The sequence below is a fragment of the Zingiber officinale genome, chromosome 6B, assembly GCF_018446385.1.
Source record: "Zingiber officinale cultivar Zhangliang chromosome 6B, Zo_v1.1, whole genome shotgun sequence".
Classification (NCBI taxonomy): Eukaryota; Viridiplantae; Streptophyta; class Magnoliopsida; order Zingiberales; family Zingiberaceae; genus Zingiber; species Zingiber officinale.
The window spans coordinates 102,035,248-102,054,667 of record NC_055996.1 but is presented as its reverse complement, the minus strand read 5'-3'; the positions used below and the strand labels follow the sequence as shown (position 1 = coordinate 102,054,667).

Sequence of the window (19,420 nt, the reverse complement as noted above, 5' to 3'; positions counted from 1 at the left end):
TGCCCGGACCAACTTTTCCAGCAACCTTTATTTCCTGCAAAATGAAGTTAGTCCGAGACAATAAAACTTATATTACCCTGCAAAACAAGTGTTAGCACAATTATAGTCAAGAGTAGTAATTAGATTCTATCTCCTCGAAATCATTATCTAGTCAAAATCTTAACTTAGATTTTTCAAATGGATCTAAGTTGGATCGACACCTACTATTTCCTCAAACGGGGAATGCGTCCTCACCAAGTCACTCTCCTCGAGTGACTTACCTTAACTTATCATTTTGCCAGACATTCGGTCAGTCCGTCGACCTATCTGGACTTCATGCTAGCTATCCGGTCAACTTGTTGACCAAGCTAGACTTCGTACCAGATATCCGGCCAATTTGTCGACCTATCTGGACTTCGTACCAGCTATCCAGTCAATCCGTCGACCTAGTTAGATTTTTGCCAGATATTCGGTAGCCCGTCGACCTATCTGAACTTCTCCTGCACATTTTAGTTAAATTGTTAGATCACATTAAACCTAACTTAACTTACTTTGTCATTCATCAAAACCTGAGTTAGACCGTTAGTGCAACCTGCACCAACACTTGTCCCATAGTTCCTTTCCATTCTCGTGCGAGTTGAATCGATTGAGTTCTTCTTTTGTGAGTCTACATTGAATTGTGTTCAATGCTTTGGAGTCGATCTGGGCCTTCTTTTTGCCTTCTGGACTCCATCTTTCTAGATCGAGTGGTATTTTTTTTGTTTCATCAACATGTGCCCGGTACCCTCATTGGATGGTGAACCATTGCTCGATGTCCGTTTTCAGATAAACTTCCGTCTTCTTCTTCCAGTACGGAAAGTCATTTCCGTTGAAGAGAGGAGCAAGAGCAGTGCTGAATCCTTTAAGTTGGGCCATTTGTTTTGCTGAAAAAGAAAATTAGAAGGAGGTACCAAGATAGGTCTTGGATTAGTAGTGTTTGAGAGAGAAAAGAGATTGACGACTCAAGTGGTGTTGCACCGATTTCGAATAAGAACCTAATGAGAAATAATTATTTGAAATGGTGAATTTTACCAAGTCAAATAAATTATGAAAAATCGAAAATACCAAAAAATGGTTCCCCAGACTTGAGTGGTGTTGCACTAGTTCATAGCAGAACCCGACTCTGATACCACTTGTTGGATCGAGACACATGTGAGATGGGGGAGGGCGGGGGTGAATCACGTGATTTTAGAAAATTGACTTTTTTAGTTTTGAATAACAAAGTGTGCAACGAAAAATTAAGTAAGAAAGTGAAATAAACAAACAAGAAAAAAAATGATTCGATTTTTACTTAGATCGGAGTCTTCGGCGACTCCTACTCCAAGACCCAGGTCCCGCAAACCTATCAACAGGTAATTCACTAAATCCTCTTCTGAAACTGCCGGAAGAGTAATCGAATACAAAGAAAGTTGGAGAAGTTTAACATGCTACACTTCCCGTTCGCAGAAAGTAAGTACAGTAATTAACTTTTTACAGTCGGTCAACTAGAGCTTTGTGTTTGGGTGGCTACTCGGTGGCAGTCGGACATAGTAGAGTCATAGCAGGGCAGCAGTAGCAAGCTGGAGCAGTTGGAAACTCGATTTGACGCTTAGAAGTTCGTATGGAAGTTGTTGTTGAAGTCTTGGGTGAAACATCCTTTTATTGAGCATGAAAGACGCCTTCCATAACCTTGAAGGCACCTCCAATGTGAGGAATCAGATCCCGAACTACTCGCTCCTTATCTGCGATGAAGTCTGAATTTTATCCTGCGGAAGGCGCCTTTCATATGAATAGTGCAGAGGCACCTTCCATGTTCACCCAAGGCCTTTTGTGCTTCTTTTGCCCTGCAACAAGTGTTAGTCCAATAACTTAAAAGACAATGTTAGCACAATAATAATAGTAGTAATTAGATCATGTTTTCCCAAGACCAAGATCTAGTCAGAGTCTTAATTTAGATTTTTGAAATTGACCTAAATTGGACCGACGTCTACTGTCCCTTCGAATGGGAATGCACCCTCACTTAGTCACTCTCCTCCATGGACTTATCTCTACTTACCAGATGTAGAGTTACCTCTGGAATCACACATCCGGACTTCAGGAATCAAATATTTCGATCCACCGAAATCACACATCCGGTCTTCTCCTATAGGGAATCGCACATCCTGACCTACCTGAATCGTACATTCGATCTTCTTCAATCTGGAATCACACATCTCGACCCTTGCTAGAATCCCACATCTAGACTTCAACCTATCTGGAATCGAACATCCCGACTTATCAGAATCACACATCCGGTTTTCAACTAATCAGGAATCAAACATCCTAACTGGGTTTAGTCAACCCTGCACACTTGATAACAACGTTAGACTACAACAACATCTAACTTAGATTACTTGTCATTCATAAAAATATGAGTTAGATCGTTAGTACAAATTACACCTATAATAAGGGTTAATGAGTACCTTTATTATACAAAGTCTCGTATTCGGCTAATTCAAAGACTTATACATGTGGCACAAGCGATAAACTTACAACATGTTAGAAGATCCACAAATTTTATGGCGCATAATATTGCTCGTTTTACTTCTTCTTTCCCCTCTCCGCTTATTTGAGAGAGTGGGAATTTTCATACTTGGATGGAAATATTGTAATTTAATGTTTACCTTTAATAAAAGTTACAATTTTCCTCTTAAAAAAAAGGATAAATTTTCTGCATTACCCAACCCAATTTATCTTTTTTTTTTCCTTAACCCGCAGGCCAACCCAAGCCCGCTGTGGGTCGACCCGCGTGGGTCGTGGGCTTGAGCGAGTCAGTTCACCCGGACCTACCTTTAAATGGATTATAAAATTTAACTCAATTTACTTACATTGTTTGGCGAGACGAGTCATCCCGATGAGCCAAATCAAAATTGACGACTTTAGCTATCTATCAGGTCCCTTGCCCCACCAGGACTTCCTGCCAGATCTCAACTAATCTAGACTTCAGCCAGTTGTCAATCCAACTAGACTTCCTTCTGCCATATTTCAACCAATCCAGACTTCAGCTAGTTGTCAACCCAACTAGATTTTTTTCTGCCATTTCTTAACCAATCTGGACTTTGTGCTAGCTATCAACTTAGACTGACTTCAGCATGGTGTTTCGGTCTTCTAGGCCCATCAAGTTCATATCCTGCACACTGTTGGGACCTTAATGTCTGGGAGGAGGGGGTGAATAGCTAATCACTCACTTTGATCGATTCCTACAACTTGTTAGTACGCAGCTCAAACCTCCTTCTTGGTGGATAAATCTTACCGCAACCTTGATCCAAAAATCCTTAGATCACAAGAAGAGCTTGGAGCACTTAGGAGACTTCTAATAGACTTTAACCAAGTCTATTTCGTCAATCCAAACCAAGCTCCAAAGCCTTGGTTATATAGGTCATGGGTTAGAAAATCTCGCCTACCAATCGACTAGTAAGTATACAGTTGACTACCCTCTGTGAAATTCGACCGTTAAATGTCAACAGCTCGATATCAGTCGATTGATGAAAATATCAGTCGACTACTATAGTAACTACTATAGTACCTATTTAACTGCTACATTCCCAGTTGACTGCTACAATGCTGGTTGACTAGTTTTCGCAGCTGTTGGGCACAAAAATATTCTGTGTCCTGGCCTAATCGACTGGTCCAGTTGTCAGTCGACTGATAAAATCCTAAACCTAAGATTTTACCCTGAGTACAATCTTTTATGCACTCGTCTTTGCCCGCACAACGTCAACCTTGCCTTCTAGCCTCCTCTATCAGATTCACGTTCCTCATACGCCTCCCCATCCTTAACACCTTGTCTTTAGGAGCTTCCTTTAGCCTTATCCTTGTTATCGGATCTTCCATTGCCAAGAGGCTCCTCACCTCCGTGATTTCAACCTTGCCAAGTCACACTTTGACTTACATTACCAAGACTATATACTTAGACTTACACCGTCAAGACTCCACTTGGACTTACATCGCCAAAAACTCCACTTGGACTTTCACCTTTGGAAAGATCACACTTAGACTTTGCCTTTACCAAGATCACACTTGGACTTTACCTTTGTTATACCTGCATCTTGCATACTCATAACTTATATAAAATATAATAATAATCCTAATTTAAACCTTTGCCCAAACAACAAAACTTAGGATCACACAGATTGCTCCAACACACACTTGGTAGACAGATTAGACAAATATAACATCTAACTTTAATCGATTTGTTATTCATCAAAACTCAGATTTGATCATTAGTGCCAACTGTACCAACATCTTGGTGACAATCTCATTTCATAGAATTTCAAGAAACAACATGTTGTCGCTCGGTCTAGTACTGAGTCTGAATACAAGGTCCTAGCTCATGCTACTGCTGAACTCTGCTAGGTACAATCACACTTAACGGAACTCCAATTGTCTTTACCAGACCCACCGATCATTTGGTGCGACAATATTGGTGCGACTTTCTTAACTACTAATCCGGTGTTTCACGCACGAATCAAACATATTGAGATTGATTTCCACTTTGTTCATGAACTAGTCATTCATAAATTACTTCATATACACTATATTTCTATCCAAGATCATGTTGATGATATCTTCATGAAGGACCTCTCCTCACATCGATTTGCTCTTCTCCGGTACAAGCTCACGGTGTGCGCTTCCTCGTTTCGCTTGAGGAGGGGGGCCGTTATTAGAGATAATAATTCAATCGTCCAAGATAAATCACAATCAGATAAGTATAATCACATCGACTTCATAAAATTAGCCAAGCATTAATATTTGATTGGATCTCCATAAATACGTGATTACACTCTAATTTTAGCATAGTTTTCTAAATATTTGACTAGCATAGATTTATTTATAAATGAAGGGGAGCCTTGGCGTAATGGTAAAGTTGTTGTCATGTGACCAAAAAGTTATGGATTTGAATCCTGGAAACAGTCTCTTGCAAAAAGTAGGATAAGACTACATACAATGGATCCTTCCCCTGGACTCCACATGACGGAAGCTTCATGCATCGGACTACCTTTTTTTTTATAGATTTATTTATAAATAAAGATATAATTGATATAGTGAATACACTACAAAGTTTTTCTCCTTACTCATTGTTTTCTTTAACTTCAACTTTTTTGACTCATTAATCGTTGTGCAAGCCGAGGGGTTGATGAATACCTTCATTATACAAGGTCTCGTATTCAGCTAATTCAAAGACTTATAGATGCGGCACAAGCCATAAATTTACAACATGTCAGAAGATTCACAAATTTTATGATGCATAATATTGCTCATTTTACTTCTTCTTTCCCCACTCTGCTTGTCCGGGAGAGCGGGAATTTTCCTACTTGAATGGAAATATTGTAATTTAACGTTTACCTCTAATAAAATTTACAATTTTCCTCAAAAAAAAAAAAGATTATAATTTTCTCACCTAACCTAGCTCAATTTATCTTTTTTTCCCCTCAACCCGTAGGGCAACCCAAGCCGACCCGCACGTGTCGTGGACTCAGGCGAATTGGTCCATTTGGATCCGCCTTTAAATGAGTTGATAAAATTTTAACCTAATCCACTTAAATTATTTGGCAAGCCGACGAACTAAATCCAAATTGACGACTATGGCTATTTATCATAATAATGGTCATTTACTAAGAATTAATTAATCAATAGCTTAAGCCTTTAAGTGGATCATTACTAGAGTAAAATTGAGACTCCAAAATGGGAATTTATTTTAACAAAGTAGAAAGAAATCGAGGTGGAATAAAGAAAATTGGAACAGATTGAAATAGAATTGAATGAGAGATTATGATTTATGGCATTAATAATAGAATTGGATAGTATTTACGATATATTTTAACAAAAATTTTAATATTAATTATAAAAGATGTAAATATTAATTACTAAAATAAAAAGATATGTAATTTTTTTTACCAAATTTAAAAAAACATGGCACGCAGTGTGCATGCCATGAATTAATGCAAAAGACTGCTTTGCATTTAAATGGTTGCCATAATGTTTGTGGGCCCAATGATAATAATAATTTACGGTGTTTTTCATGATAAATGAAGTAGAATGTTTCGAAATTTCGCACTTTGATTTGACTATCCCAATAACGTTATGAGATGTTTTAAATGAATCCAAAGTTAATAAATAAGTTTAGTATTTAATTTCATAACATTTTTTTTTTATTTAGTTAGATTACTTAATATTCATCCTTGTTCCAATGTTATTGTAAGTAAAAATAAAATAGTTCAATTTTGTTAAAAATTTTATACATAAAATATTGTTATATTAAAAATTTCTTTATCAATTTGCTTAAAATTGATCAAATTATTTCAACATGATCAAATTCATCATAGCAATGATTAATTAATTGTTTCCAACTGTAGCAGACATTAAATGACCAACTATAGTGTAGTAACAAATCAATAACTAATATAATAGTGTAGCAGTCAATTAATTAATTACTATAATATTTTTTAATAAATCTGAATATATTAAAGAAATTTTAATTAAATTTGAATAATTTTAGATTTGTTTTATCAAATTAAATTTATTTTTAAACATGGTAATAGTAGCTTATAACTATTGTCACAGTGGTACAATAAAGACATCTTTAGTATAAAAAAATATGATAAAATACCTTTTTAACTGTTTTAAAAATATTTTTTTATAATTAACAGTTCCCTTCTAATTTTTACATTATATTTGTTATTAAAAATGAAAATAAAGGGCATTGAGTAAAAAGAAAAAGAAAAGTAGGGGAAAGTTTTGGTATATTGCCATTTTTTATTATTATTTTGCATTTTTTGAATTTTCGAGACATTCACGAATCTTGCCTACTAAATAAATTATTTGGCAAAAAATGAATGTAAATGTAAATATAAATATAGCTTTAAAAAGATAAAATAGGGTGTGTTTGGGTAAAAAATGAAACTAAGGGTGGGTTTTTAGTATGCAGCCTAAAATTGTAATTTTATACTTAAAATATGTTCGCATGGGTAAATAGGTAATTAAAATAGCAACAATCATGTGTTGGTGTTTCCTGTTTTATAGGGGATCACTGATCCATTGTCGCCTCCCTCCGCCCCACTCTTTTTCTTTGGATGCTCTCGCGGTGAACGTTGTAGCCAATGCCGACCTCGGCCGCCGCCGCCGCGAACCGCCTCCACGAGATCCTTCCGTCTAAGTCCGTGGCGCCTCCTCCCGACTCCGATCTCCGTCCTCCACGAAAGCCCCACCCCCGCCGCCGGATCCGCGGCCCCGCATTCCCAGGCGCCGCCGCCGCAGTGTCTCGGCCCAGGAAGGGCGGATCCACCTCCGGGGGAAGGAGGAGTGGCCCCAGCACCCCCCTGCTTCGATGGAAGTTCAACGAGAAGGCCGCTTCTCAGGCCGGGCGGAAGGTTGAGGATGTCACGGTCGGAGAGGTGGCGCCGCCTCCCCTGCTTCCTCGGATCTCTGCGAGGAAGCTAGCCGCTGGGATCTGGAGTCTACGGCCTCTAGACGCTGATGCCTCTGCCGGATGCGGTGGCAGAGAAGGTCCCCGAGCTCCCCCTGGCCGTGAGGTATGACACTGGCTGGATCCTCACAACCTTAACATATTGTTTCTAGGGTCCTGTTCTCTCTTGTCAAGATCCGTATGATTCTTGAAGTAAGTTTACATTTTGACATGATGCTTCGGAGAAAAATGGTGTACTTGCTTACCTTGTTCCAAATCACACAAACTGGAACATTTTCTTCAAAATATCTTACAAAATGGGGGAGGCTTTAAATGGGCATGTCTGGTTTATCCTCTAACAATACATCAAATGGATAGGTTTAGTCAAAATCAGTTCAAATCTACGATCTTTTAGCTTTAGGTTAGTTGAGTGGAACATGATCTTGGAAGCTTGAACTACCATCTAGTGCTCGTGTTGGTGGTTAGTGAACCATTAATTACGAGGATGGGATGGTGTATTTTTTGTCTCTTCCTGTGTGATGGTATATGTTTGTTCCTTGAACAATGAAAGCGATTAATTATAGCTCCACTTTTCAGCCTATCTCTTGTCATCAAAAAGTTCAGCTGCTTTACAATCCCCTTAGCACTGACCTCCATACTAAGAAGAGCAAGAAGCATGAATTTGAAAGTCCTGTCTCCGTCTTAAGTCCTCAATATGGTGAACTCCACAAGGTATATTTTTGAGTTCCATAGATTTGGTTAATATCTACACTTTTCTTCTCAGTTAGCTTATGTAATTTGAGTTGGCATATTTTTGTTGTGCAGTTTGCTGGTTTTCCTACTTCTGCAATGGAGAAGGCAACTAAATGGGATCCTGGGAGCTCAATGACATCAGAAGAGGTTTACAGATTCTACAGTCACTTGAAGCTTCTTGAAGACCAGGAGCTGAACACTGTCTCTGTTGTCTCTTCACTCAGGGCTGAGCTTGAAAAGGCTCATGCTCACATTAGTGAGCTCGAGACAGAACGGAGAACTGCAAAGAAAAAGCTGGACCAGTTCTTGAAAAGACTTGCAGAGGAGAAGGCAACATGGCGGAGCAGAGAACACGAGAAGGTACGTGCTGTAATTGAGGCAATTAAGGCTGACCTTGATAGAGAGAGGAAGAAGCGGCAGAGGATAGAGATTGTTCATTCCAAGCTTGTCAATGAGCTTGCTGAGGCCAAAATGACTGCAAAGAAGCTCTTGCAGGATTATGAGAATGAATGCAAAGCTCGTGTGCTCGTTGAGGAGGTCTGTGATGAGCTTGCGAAAGAGATTGGGGAAGACAAAGCAGAAATTGAGGCTCTCAAGGTTGAAGTAATGAAGATGAGAGAAGAAGTTGAAGAGGAGAAGAGGATGCTGCAGATGGCAGAAGTATGGCGTGAAGAACGGGTTCAGATGAAGTTAATGGATGCAAAATTAACTCTCGGGGAAAAGTATTCACAGATGAGGGAGCTAAAAGCAGAGGTAGATGCATTTTTAGCTGCAAAGAAAGCTGAAGATATGGATGTGGCAGTATCGAGAGAGGCTGAGTTACTCAAAGACAAAATAAACTCTGTTAATGTTGAGGCCATAAAGGAATTCACTTACCAGCCACCACCTGATTCTGAAGACATCTATTCTGTCTTTGAAGAACTCCAGTCAAGACAAGAAACTAACGAGAGAGACATTCAACCTTGCTGTGGTCACAGCCCCAGAAGTCATACCTCAAAGATTAACACTAGCAGTCCCGAGACAGATGTCTTTCTTGAGCATCCCATAAAACACCATGTACATGAGTTCATAGATAGCAATGACGATGCGGAAGAAGACAGTGACTGGGAAGCAGTTAGTCACGCTGAGGAACAAGGCTCCAGCAATACTCTCGATGGTAGTGAACAATATGTTAATGGTTACTGCAAGGAAACTCATGCTTCACCAAATGAAGCCAACCGGAAGGAAAGTGGGGACAACAAACTAAACACTGAAACCATAGAAGTTTGTTCTACAAACGCAAATTTAAGGAAAAAGGTGTCTTCACTGTATAGGCTATGGAGATCGGCAACACATGATAACGTAGAAGATCTCAAGAAAACATCGGTTGAGGTAAAACCTGGGAGAATGTCATTGTCAGATGGGAGGCTTTCCAATGGCACACTCACTTCAAATAATGACGAAGAGTTAAAGAAGCATTCTGTCGAGCATGCTAACGGATGGCTATCAAATGGAACCCTATCTTCTGATTTAGGATTAGGCGAAACTGGATTCAGCCCAGGGAGCATAGGACAGTGGAGCTCACCTGACTCGTTGAATCCTTATATTGCTCGAGGAATGAAAGGGTGCATTGAGTGGCCACTGGGTAATCAGAAGCAAAGTTTAAAGGCAAAGCTTATGGAGGCTAGAATGGAGAGTCAAAAGGTTCAGTTGCGTCATGTCCTTAAACAGAAAATTTAGCTCATCAATGAAAATATCTGTAGCGCAACAAGGTGAGCACATTCTTAGACTGCAAGAAATGAATGTTCCTTTGTTGAAGATGTTTCTGGCGTTACACTTCCATCAATAAAGCATTCGATACATTGTTCTCAGAGGCTACTACATTTGAACCTTCTGATAAGCAACTTTAGTATCAATCTATTTTTGAACTTTGTACTCTAGTCTACTGTAAATGCTATTAGACAACTAAATTTTCTGTCAATGCAATAATACACTGCTGTTGCTACTTGTATTAAGAACTCTTAATCTGCAGATCCAGTAGAAAATTACTAGTGAAAATTTTCTCCTTTCCCAAAAGCATCAGCCTTGAATACTTATGACACTTGTTGCTTGAAGTTCATATCGAGATATTTAAGTTTGTAGATATGATGTCTTGTTTCTTCAAATATAGTTTCCTTGTGATAACTTATAAGTTCAAGTTTACTACTACTACTACTACCACCCTTTGAGTGATCATTTTATATTTAATCTCTGATTCAGGAAATGAAAAACAGAAGTAATAATTTGATGAACAAATTTGTTGCTGCATCACTGTCACCCAGCTCATTCTGCAGGCAAACTTCTTGATTCCAAGTGCACATAATGCATGCCTTGTCTTCCAGATCCAAATCATTGTCTATTATTGCCTGTTTCCTCTGGATGATGATTCCCATTGCAATGCATTTTGCATTCGACGCTGTCAAAAGAATAATGATAAAGGATTTTCCGAGATTTTTTTTATTAGGATACACTAAAATATTAATGTCATTATTGATATAATAATCAAATTAAAATAGTTTTGATCATACTCAAATAATAAAAAATGTTTTAATATAATAGTATTCTATATATATTTTAATTAATTCGAGTCTTAGTTTATAATTATTTTTTTATATATATTATGTTTCCGAGCTTTAATTTATATTATGTTCCGAGCTTTAATCTGGGCAGATCAAACTGTCGTTGATAGACTTTATACGTGCCCAGGAAAGGTCTGGAAGAAAGATGATAGTAAGAGACAATCTCATTGGGGAAGAATGGAGCTGACTAAATTTTAAAATTAAAAGAGAATTTGAATTAGGATTATATATTTATTAAACTTTAAAATAATTAACTAATTTAATTATTAAGAAACTAAATTAGATAATTATAACACTAGATAATGTATATCCACCATTTTTTATCAAAAAAATAAAAATGTCCTATCTAATTTTTAATCTACCTCACTCTTAATCTGCTGATCTTTATTACTGGTTCATCAAATTTTTTTTATTATGATTATCTTTACAAATATATCAGTAACAATAGGAAAAGGACTACTCCTAATGGTTAATTTAGTTGATCTTTCTGGATGCATTTTAATCACTTTTCTAGTGTAATTAAATAAAGAATAATGACTCTTGTGATTGATAAATTTTTTTATCAATTTTTTTTCCATTACGAATATACTAATAAAACAGGAGATATACATGATTACTAATATGATCATACTGATGGGATGGAATATTATATCTTTACAAAATCTCACTTACGCAGAACTGTTCTTCTATGAATTATTTTTCTCTAAAATGGATCTTTTAGATTTTGCCATAAGAAAATGTTCTCTTGTGAATCCTCTACTACATTATGATGTGATCACAGAGAGCAAACAAGTACCAAGATATATTCTCAAATGCTCTTCATTCTTTTCTCACAATACAACTCAATAGAGAGAAATTTCATATAAGGGATTCTGAAAAATTAGGATAAACACCCTTGATGGTGGTAATAGTTTTGGAATACATTAAACACCCGTGAAATCAGTCAATGGCTTTGATATGCTGTCAAAGGAGTGCATTTATTATCAAGATTCGCACTACAAATGTTTTATAAGTCAAAAAGAACATAACGGAATATCCTATACTTGATAAATGGAAGCATGCAAATTATGGATTAACTGCTACTCTACATGACTATTCCAATTCTGTTTCGCTACATGACAAGGCCAACACGCCACCTCAACTTAACAATCGAGCAACAAAACCCTGGATGATTTCATCCTTGTGAATGGTCAAGGAATTTAACTAAGAACAAATGCGAAGAAGTTGAAGTGGCGCATGCCATGATCTAACTCAAACCCAAGTAAGATAGAACAAGGAGAAGCATACCTATCTCCTCACGACTGAACAGCCAATTTCTGGAGATGCTCACAGAAAACTTGAAGACTGACATCATCGGTAAATATGATATCACTGCCAGGAACAACCTCATGGGCGGAGTTATACGTTGCTGATGGGTTCAACTTTGCCAACAGAAATCTTGCCTGCAGAGGAGACAAACACGCATTTGACGATCAGCACCATAACTGAGAAAAAATGGATACAACTGATCGCCCATACAGTTCTGATGTGATCATTATATAGGGAATTCTCAGTTTATACAAGTCCTAGGAGGGTTAAGGCTATTTTTTTTACTTAAGCATTTTCGAATGAATTTAGAAAGAAAATTTTTGGTATATTTTTGCACAAAGACATTGTGCAGCGATTTCAGCAATGATGGGTTTGACATATAACACGTAGAAAGTGCAGTGTAAAAGTACCTGGGAACCGTGCTGGTCACAGACAACTAATCTGGGAACTGGAAAGCGTTCTCGGATGATTGCTTGAGCATCAACTTGAGGATCTTGTAATAGCTGAGCAAATGCCTGCAAGTGTTTAGAAATGCAAGGATCAAATTTCATACACCTTTTGTAGTACCGTAGCAGAAAATATCAAAATCCCATTAATTTCCTACTGAGGCATATATGTAAGTTGAATATGGAAACATCATAAACATCGAAAATAGTTATGAAATTAGAAAGTATTAACAATTAAAGCAATAATTTTCAATGGTACCATTATGGATATCCATCTCTAAAGATGGGGGAAAAAAATCATGTTTGTAAGAAGCTAAGTAGTCATCACAAGGAACACCATTATACCTGATGTTCTGGCTGATTCTGATATCCAATATTGCGCCACTGAGCAATGGTCACACCGTGAAAAATGACAATACTGAAATATGCATCAAACAATAATATACGATCTAGAGCTATAGATGACACATCTAACAATGCAGGGGTAGGGGGCGAATTGAAAGAGTAAGAAAGCAGTGAAGGCTGGATCATCACTACGGAGTTGGTGATACTCTCACGATTCAGCAACATACGGAAATAAGCAGTCTCATCAGGGCTGTTGTTAAAAACCTGTAGCAAGAAAATCCACCCAAAAATAATAAACAAAGAGGTGTATGGCACACTGAAATAATGCTTGTGATGTCAACGAGAGAAAGTACCTGGACAAATTGTGAGCGTCGTAAATTAAACATGAATTGTGGTAGGATCGAGAAGTTTGGATGTAGTGTAAATGAAGCAGGATCATCTTTTCGGTAATCACCAAATCGTGAACAAATGCGAATGAGAGACCTATCCAGCCATCGTGTTGCATCAAATTCTTCCTAAAGAAAATTATTAGTGAATACAAAAGAACTGTATCATCTCAAAGCATATTTCATAATTCTAGCAATAGACTAATTTTCCCTACTGGTGTGACAAAAGGAAAAAAATAAGAAAGAGAACACACTAAACTGTGCAAAGAAATAAGGATATATGCCAACTGCCAAGCCATGTTACCAAAAGCCAGATCGTAAAAGATTTTACCTCCATCTCCATTTTTAAGGATATATATCTTGCTAATACAACAGCTGCAGTTTCCTGGTCAAATCCTTCCACCAATTCCTTCACATTGAGTAATGTGACAGATAAGAAATCAAGTCTAATCATAGTAAGAAACCAATAAATTGAAATTAAAGATTTGCAAATCAAATTTAAATTAAGCTACTTCAACTATTTATATCAAATAAGGAATTCAATATTTTTAAGTTGAAGAAAAATATCCAAATAACATGTCTTAGTTTTTCAATAATCCATATTTCTAGCAATGATGAAATATTATTGTCTATCGTTCTTGCCAGTATGATATGATCAATTACAAATATCTATGATTCTATAAAGGACCAGAAATTCCTTGCTTACGTATCATTGGAAAATGCATTAACATAAATACAGTAGTAAGAAGAGGCAATACAAAAGTGTGTAAACTATAAAAACGAGTTAAAGTAGATTGGCCCACACTAGCACTTCCACGTAATAACTCTACCAAAGGCGATCCTATTCCAAGGATAGCTTCAGGTACGCCCGCCACAATTTTGATTGCTCAATAACCAATTTGTTCCCAAGGTAAGGAATAACCAGTTACGCCAAAAGATGCGGTCAATACAACCAAAACCACACCTATAACCCAAGTTAATTTGCGGGGTTTTTTAAATCCACCTGTAAGGTACACACGAAATACGTGAAGAATCATCATTAGAATCATCATACTAGCCGACCATCGATGAACTAATCGGATTAACCAACCAAAGTTGGCCTCAATCATTATGTATTGAACCGATGAAAAAGCCTATGTAACAGTCGGATGGTAGTAAAAAGTCATAGCAAAACCTGTAGCTACTTGTACGAAAAAACAAGTGTGAATGTGTGATCCCCCGTTAAGAGCATACGGACAAGGAACAATAACCTAGAAACTCATATATAAAGTGGAAAACTGGGAACTTACCTCTGTATTGGAGCCATCAACCCATTTCCTGGTAACTGTTGTAACACGTAACCTCATTTGACCATCAGGATTCTGATAGCTAAGCATCCATCAAATCGATAATTATCGTAACTTGCATTTTAAAAATGGAACATATATAATAGTAACGAAGAAAACAACATACTTGGTTAGGAATTGTATATACAACTGTGGATTTGGAATTCCAGATTGATTTGATTTTTCACTTGGTGAAACATCAAAGAAAATTGTAAGACAAGTAGTTCTATCGAGACCGCACATCTTCCATGAAGTTGTATTCCCTTGTCCTACGATAGTGTCTGCAGAGAGAGCGCCCTTCTGCAGTTGTCCATTAGTCAGCTTTGCATTCACTAGACAGAAAAATTTCAACTTTTTTTCCAAAATGCATTCCATCATAAATAAACCACTCAAGTCAAGTTCAGCATTTAAATATAATAACCTTCTCCAAGGATGTACACGGTCCAATAATTCCCTGAATTTTGATGTCCTTTGAGCAATTGATCTCTAGTGTACCACTGAGATTATAGAAAGAGCCATAAGTATTGTGTTCCTTGAAGAATTGTAAGAGTACAGAACTATATAATCACCACTGATTTCTTCCCCTAACAAAAACTATTTGGCCTATGATATCCTAATGTTCATGATAATGTTACTTTGAGTTAAAAGGTTAAAGGAACATGATTGTCTTATGGATAAAGAAAGGAGTGCTAGGAATATGCTGATTAAAAAAAATATTAGTGCACCATAAATTCAAGACAAAATAGGGGGTCTAAGCAACCTTTTGCTAGAAAGTAGAGAATCAATTGGCAATTGGCAAAATAATCAATAAATATATATGGCGCAATAGTAGTTGTTGCGTGACCTAGAAGTCACAGGTTTGAGTCTTGGAAACAACCTCTTGTAAAGTAGGGTATAGTTACATACAATACACCCTTCCCGGGGTCTCGCATTGGCGGGAGCTTTATGCATCGAGCTGCCTTTTTTTTTAATTGAAAATGTATGCCTGGAAATGCTTAATCGCTAACTAACATGCTTTGTCACAGTTTCACTACAACACAAGGATTGTGGCTGAATAAGCTCCGAGGCTCATATATAATGCTCATATATAATCAGGAAGAGTAAAACATGGAACTCATACTATAACAAATAATAAGACAGAATATTCATGTTAAAAATGCTTTTGATCGCTAATAGATCTATCTTGATTCCTTAGTTAATGTCTGCAACTGGACAGCAGATTTAACTACAGCTACCCAAGTACAACAATTTTATCTACAAAGAGATAAGTATACTGATGTGACATATAACTATTGAAAAATATTGCAACCTACTTACTTAAAGGAAAGCCCAAGAGACTGCTCGCCATCCTCAAATATTCTCTTAAATGAATCCTTAAAAACTGGATGCCCAAAACTTTCAGCAAGGACAACTAGCCCACCTGTCCTTTCAACTACTACTTTCATCTCTGCAACCCCAACCTGCATATATTTTCATGGGCAAGAAAATCATTTCACTTTTGTCATACATATAACAGATTCTATGAGAAAAAAATCAGTTGAAGCCTACAATAAAACTTATTTATCATGTTTGGCAGGTCTTCCAAAGTTAAAACACCATAAATTATATAGCAATTTGAGGAGCTATAAATAAACATCTTGTTTTCTAAAATCAAGTGGTTATGGTCTTACAAGTTAGGGTAATGTCTTAACAATACAAATCATAAAAACTGGAATATGACAATTATATGTGGTTCCTTATTTCGTCTTGGTACAATGTGGATATATGGCCACCATGCAAACTCTACAAACAAATATGCAGCCATATAAGTAGCATTTTTTATTTAAAAACTTCAAATATACATGTGGAGCATTTATTTGAAGGCTGTTGACAATCAACATGCATATTGTAAAGATAAGATATGTTTTAAAGCATTATACAGACGATAACAAAGTGTCAAGACAAGTGATAATTAAAACATTTGAAGAAAGTAACCAGTGCAACCAGTCCAACATAGACAATAAATAGCTATATAAAAATTTTAAAATTTTCACACTTTACATTGCTTCCATGCATTCGAATCCTATGTTCATCAAATATAAAACAGTATGATCGCAACAATTGCTGCATGCAACTTCCAAAGAAGTTTGCTAAAATGGAAAGATGGCTATGAGATTGAACAAACTAAACCTGATCAAGTGCTGAAGCAAAAAGGTCCAGGACATGGCCCTGGTTAACCAGCTGCTTTGCGAGATTATCATAAAACTTGATAGCTTTGTGGAAGTGGGGAGCAGCATCTTTATCAAGGTCTTTATGTGAACGGACTGGCTCTGATTGGTCTTCTGACACGATCTGCAAGTGATATACTATAAGTTCTAACAAACAGTGGATTGACTGGATTCCAAACCACCCATCATAATTTTTTTAAACAAATGACATCAGAAGGGACCAAAATTGCATGCTCAAACTTTAATCTAGCAAGGTGAAATCATATTTTAGCAACACAATTATCATCATGTAAAGGAGAAAACAAGAAAAAGAACTGCAAAGCATAATTTACACACTAAACTAGCAGCTTCAATATGAAACATACACTAAAAAAAGCACCTGAACCTAATAGAACTGAGACAGAGAGATGTTTAAGCACAGAGATGCTTGGTGACACACAACAATCATATTCGAGAGTAGTGATAGATCACAACTCAATAAACATATAAGGATTCCTATAAACACCAAGGATTCCAGTTGTAACTTGTAAGAGCATACTACACTATTGCCATCATTATCATCATCAACACCTTGAATATCCTGACTATTTAAAGTCCATCTTAACAAAATAAATCCATCACTTATGCCAAAAACTATGAAGCATATCTAATTTACACATGGTTTTTTAAAAAACAGCTTAAGTGAATGCCTAATCTTTTTGGCATACTCCCGCTTTGTGTACTAGGCAGCCCTTTTGGGAGCCCAATTTGGTTCATTGAGGAAAACAAGCAATTTAGTGGAAGAGATGGGTCCAATAACGAATAATATTAATCCCTTAGTCTCAAGCATACATCCTAAGTTGACTGTATGATGCCAGTTATCTATTTTCGTGCAATGTGAATTGATCATACTTAATTAATATTTTAATATGATTTTTTCCCAATTAAATGCAAAGCAAGATATATTTTGTTATTATTGTTACATGCTTAGTGATTTTTAATATGATTGTAAACTTGAGTGCCTAACCATATTTTAATTCCAAACTGGCTAGGCCCTGCCTAGGCTGCCGCCTGCCGCTGGGCTCTAGAACTGACAAGAATCACTTGTTAATACCTTGAATTTAATATTACAATATCATGAGGGCAAAAAGGGCTATCAAAGGAAGCAGGGTATATTACCATTCCAGGGCCAACAGTACACGGTCCCCCAATTAAAGCTATGATCCGAGCACCAGTACCAGCAATGCATGCTCCTAGTAAGCCAGCTGCAACAGAAAGGGCAACTCCAGTGCAACGCAGCGGCCGATTACCTGCCTCCACAGGCCAGCGATCTAATTGCAACTCATCTAGCAGCTGGAATGGAACAAATACGGGAAGGAAGAAAATTTTTAGCATAAGATTAGAAACGCTATCGCTCAAACTAATTTGGCCAAGTAGATAGTGGATCTCACAGCATTGAGAGTATATTCACAATCGGATGCTGGAAGCAAGAATCTATTGACGGATGTCGAAGGATGCAGCGCATTAGCCTGGTGTCCCTTGGGATACCCAGGAGCAACAGAGCCATGTCGAACACCAGCGAACGAAAGCCCCAACTGTTCCAAGACCTGCTCTTTCGTGATCTCCTTCGTACCACGGAACACATAGACCTTCGTCAAATCAGCAAAACCTAGTTCGTGGAGGAGGACCTGGGTGCCGAAGGTGATGAACCCAACAAGGGCATGGTCGGGCAAAAGGCCGATGGCGCGACGCATGGCGGACTTGACGAAGTCAAGCTCCTCCTCTATGAGGCATATGTCAAGAACGAAGAGGAACACGGGAGGCGGCGGCGGCGGTGCGGCGGCATCAATGTGCGGGGGAGCATACTCGATCGTGGAGCACTGGGCGTAAAGCTCCGCCGGGTAGTTGGTCTCGCTGATGCCGGCATAGTGGGAAGGGAATTGGTTGCGGGAGAAGCATATGGGGCAGATCCAGATCTTCGCGCCGAAATCGACGCGGGCGAACGGGTTAAGGACGGCGGCGCAAGGCGGCCTGCAGCGGAGAGGGAGGTAGGGGAGGACAGTGAGGGAGGAGGAGGATCGGATCGGGGAGAAGGAAGCGGCCACGGGGACGACGCACTTGCTCGCCTCCACCTTGGATCGGGGCCAGGAGTTCCAGGTCATGCGGACGCCGTCGGGTCCGTCAGGGTCGGGGGCGGTGGTTGCGCCTCCCGCGAAGTCTTCCTCCATCGGAGAATAGATGCCGGCGTCGAGAAGAGCAGAGATCGATCGCCGGCGGGGAAGAGATTGAGATTGGAATTGGGATGGAAAGACCGCATAAAAATGAAGTGAAACAAGTAGTAACGCGTGGAGAAGACAGGTAAAATTGGGCTGTTTAATCGAGTCGAATTGGGCCGGGCCGTTACAATATTCAAACCCGATGAAGGTTCCATTTCTTGTCAAGGGATATCTTCAATTTACTCCCCGAAATTTATTTCCATTTCAAATGCCTTCCATAGTTTTAAAAACTCTTTTCATTTTAACCTTCAACCATTAACACTGTCCATGGTAATTTCAGCTCTTATCAGTCATTTGCATCAACTAAGATAGCTTCAACACAATTTTGATAAAACATATCATTCATTAAGAAAATAA

General features: G+C 38.0%; 2 protein-coding genes across 4 annotated transcripts; one reads left to right on the top strand and one right to left on the bottom strand.

The window, feature by feature from the left end:
- Window positions 1-7,078: 7,078 nt before the first annotated feature.
- On the top strand, window positions 7,079-10,184 carry LOC121988547. Its single transcript, XM_042542019.1, has 3 exons — window positions 7,079-7,568; window positions 8,039-8,173; window positions 8,267-10,184. Exons 1-3 carry the CDS (start codon window positions 7,137-7,139, stop codon window positions 9,911-9,913), a joined length of 2,214 nt encoding a protein of 737 aa, XP_042397953.1. The 5' UTR covers window positions 7,079-7,136; the 3' UTR covers window positions 9,914-10,184.
- Window positions 10,185-11,575: 1,391 nt separating this feature from the next.
- On the bottom strand, window positions 11,576-19,128 carry LOC121988546 (protein transport protein SEC23-like). 3 transcript variants are annotated; one of them, XM_042542017.1, is made up of 13 exons: window positions 18,239-19,128; window positions 17,967-18,140; window positions 16,771-16,932; window positions 15,919-16,061; window positions 15,023-15,098; window positions 14,729-14,901; window positions 14,566-14,644; window positions 13,608-13,685; window positions 13,244-13,405; window positions 12,891-13,154; window positions 12,510-12,614; window positions 12,079-12,233; window positions 11,576-11,751 (listed from the first exon to the last, which is right to left on the bottom strand). In XM_042542017.1, exons 1-12 carry the CDS (start codon window positions 19,013-19,015, stop codon window positions 12,087-12,089), a joined length of 2,340 nt encoding a protein of 779 aa, XP_042397951.1. In that variant the 5' UTR covers window positions 19,016-19,128; the 3' UTR covers window positions 11,576-11,751; window positions 12,079-12,086. The 3 variants fall into 3 exon arrangements, with proteins under 3 accessions (XP_042397951.1, XP_042397952.1, XP_042397950.1); XM_042542018.1 differs by lacking the exon at window positions 11,576-11,751 and adding an exon at window positions 11,753-11,955; XM_042542016.1 differs by lacking the exon at window positions 11,576-11,751 and having other exon boundaries at window positions 11,753-12,233.
- Between the last annotated feature and the right edge of the window lie 292 nt (window positions 19,129-19,420).

Coding starts and splice junctions, on each gene's coding strand:
- LOC121988547 (XM_042542019.1), top strand. CDS start 7,137: ATGCCGACCTCGGCCGCCGCCGCCGCGAACCGCCTCCACGAGATCCTT. Junction 7,569..8,038: donor GAGCTCCCCCTGGCCGTGAG/GTATGACACTGG, acceptor TCCACTTTTCAG/CCTATCTCTTGTCATCAAAA. Junction 8,174..8,266: donor AATATGGTGAACTCCACAAG/GTATATTTTTGA, acceptor TTTGTTGTGCAG/TTTGCTGGTTTTCCTACTTC.
- LOC121988546 (XM_042542017.1), bottom strand. CDS start 19,015: ATGGAGGAAGACTTCGCGGGAGGCGCAACCACCGCCCCCGACCCTGAC. Junction 13,686..14,565: donor TTGATGGCTCCAATACAGAG/GTAAGTTCCCAG, acceptor CTCAATGTGAAG/GAATTGGTGGAAGGATTTGA. Junction 12,234..12,509: donor GTGACCAGCACGGTTCCCAG/GTACTTTTACAC, acceptor TCTCCTCTGCAG/GCAAGATTTCTGTTGGCAAA.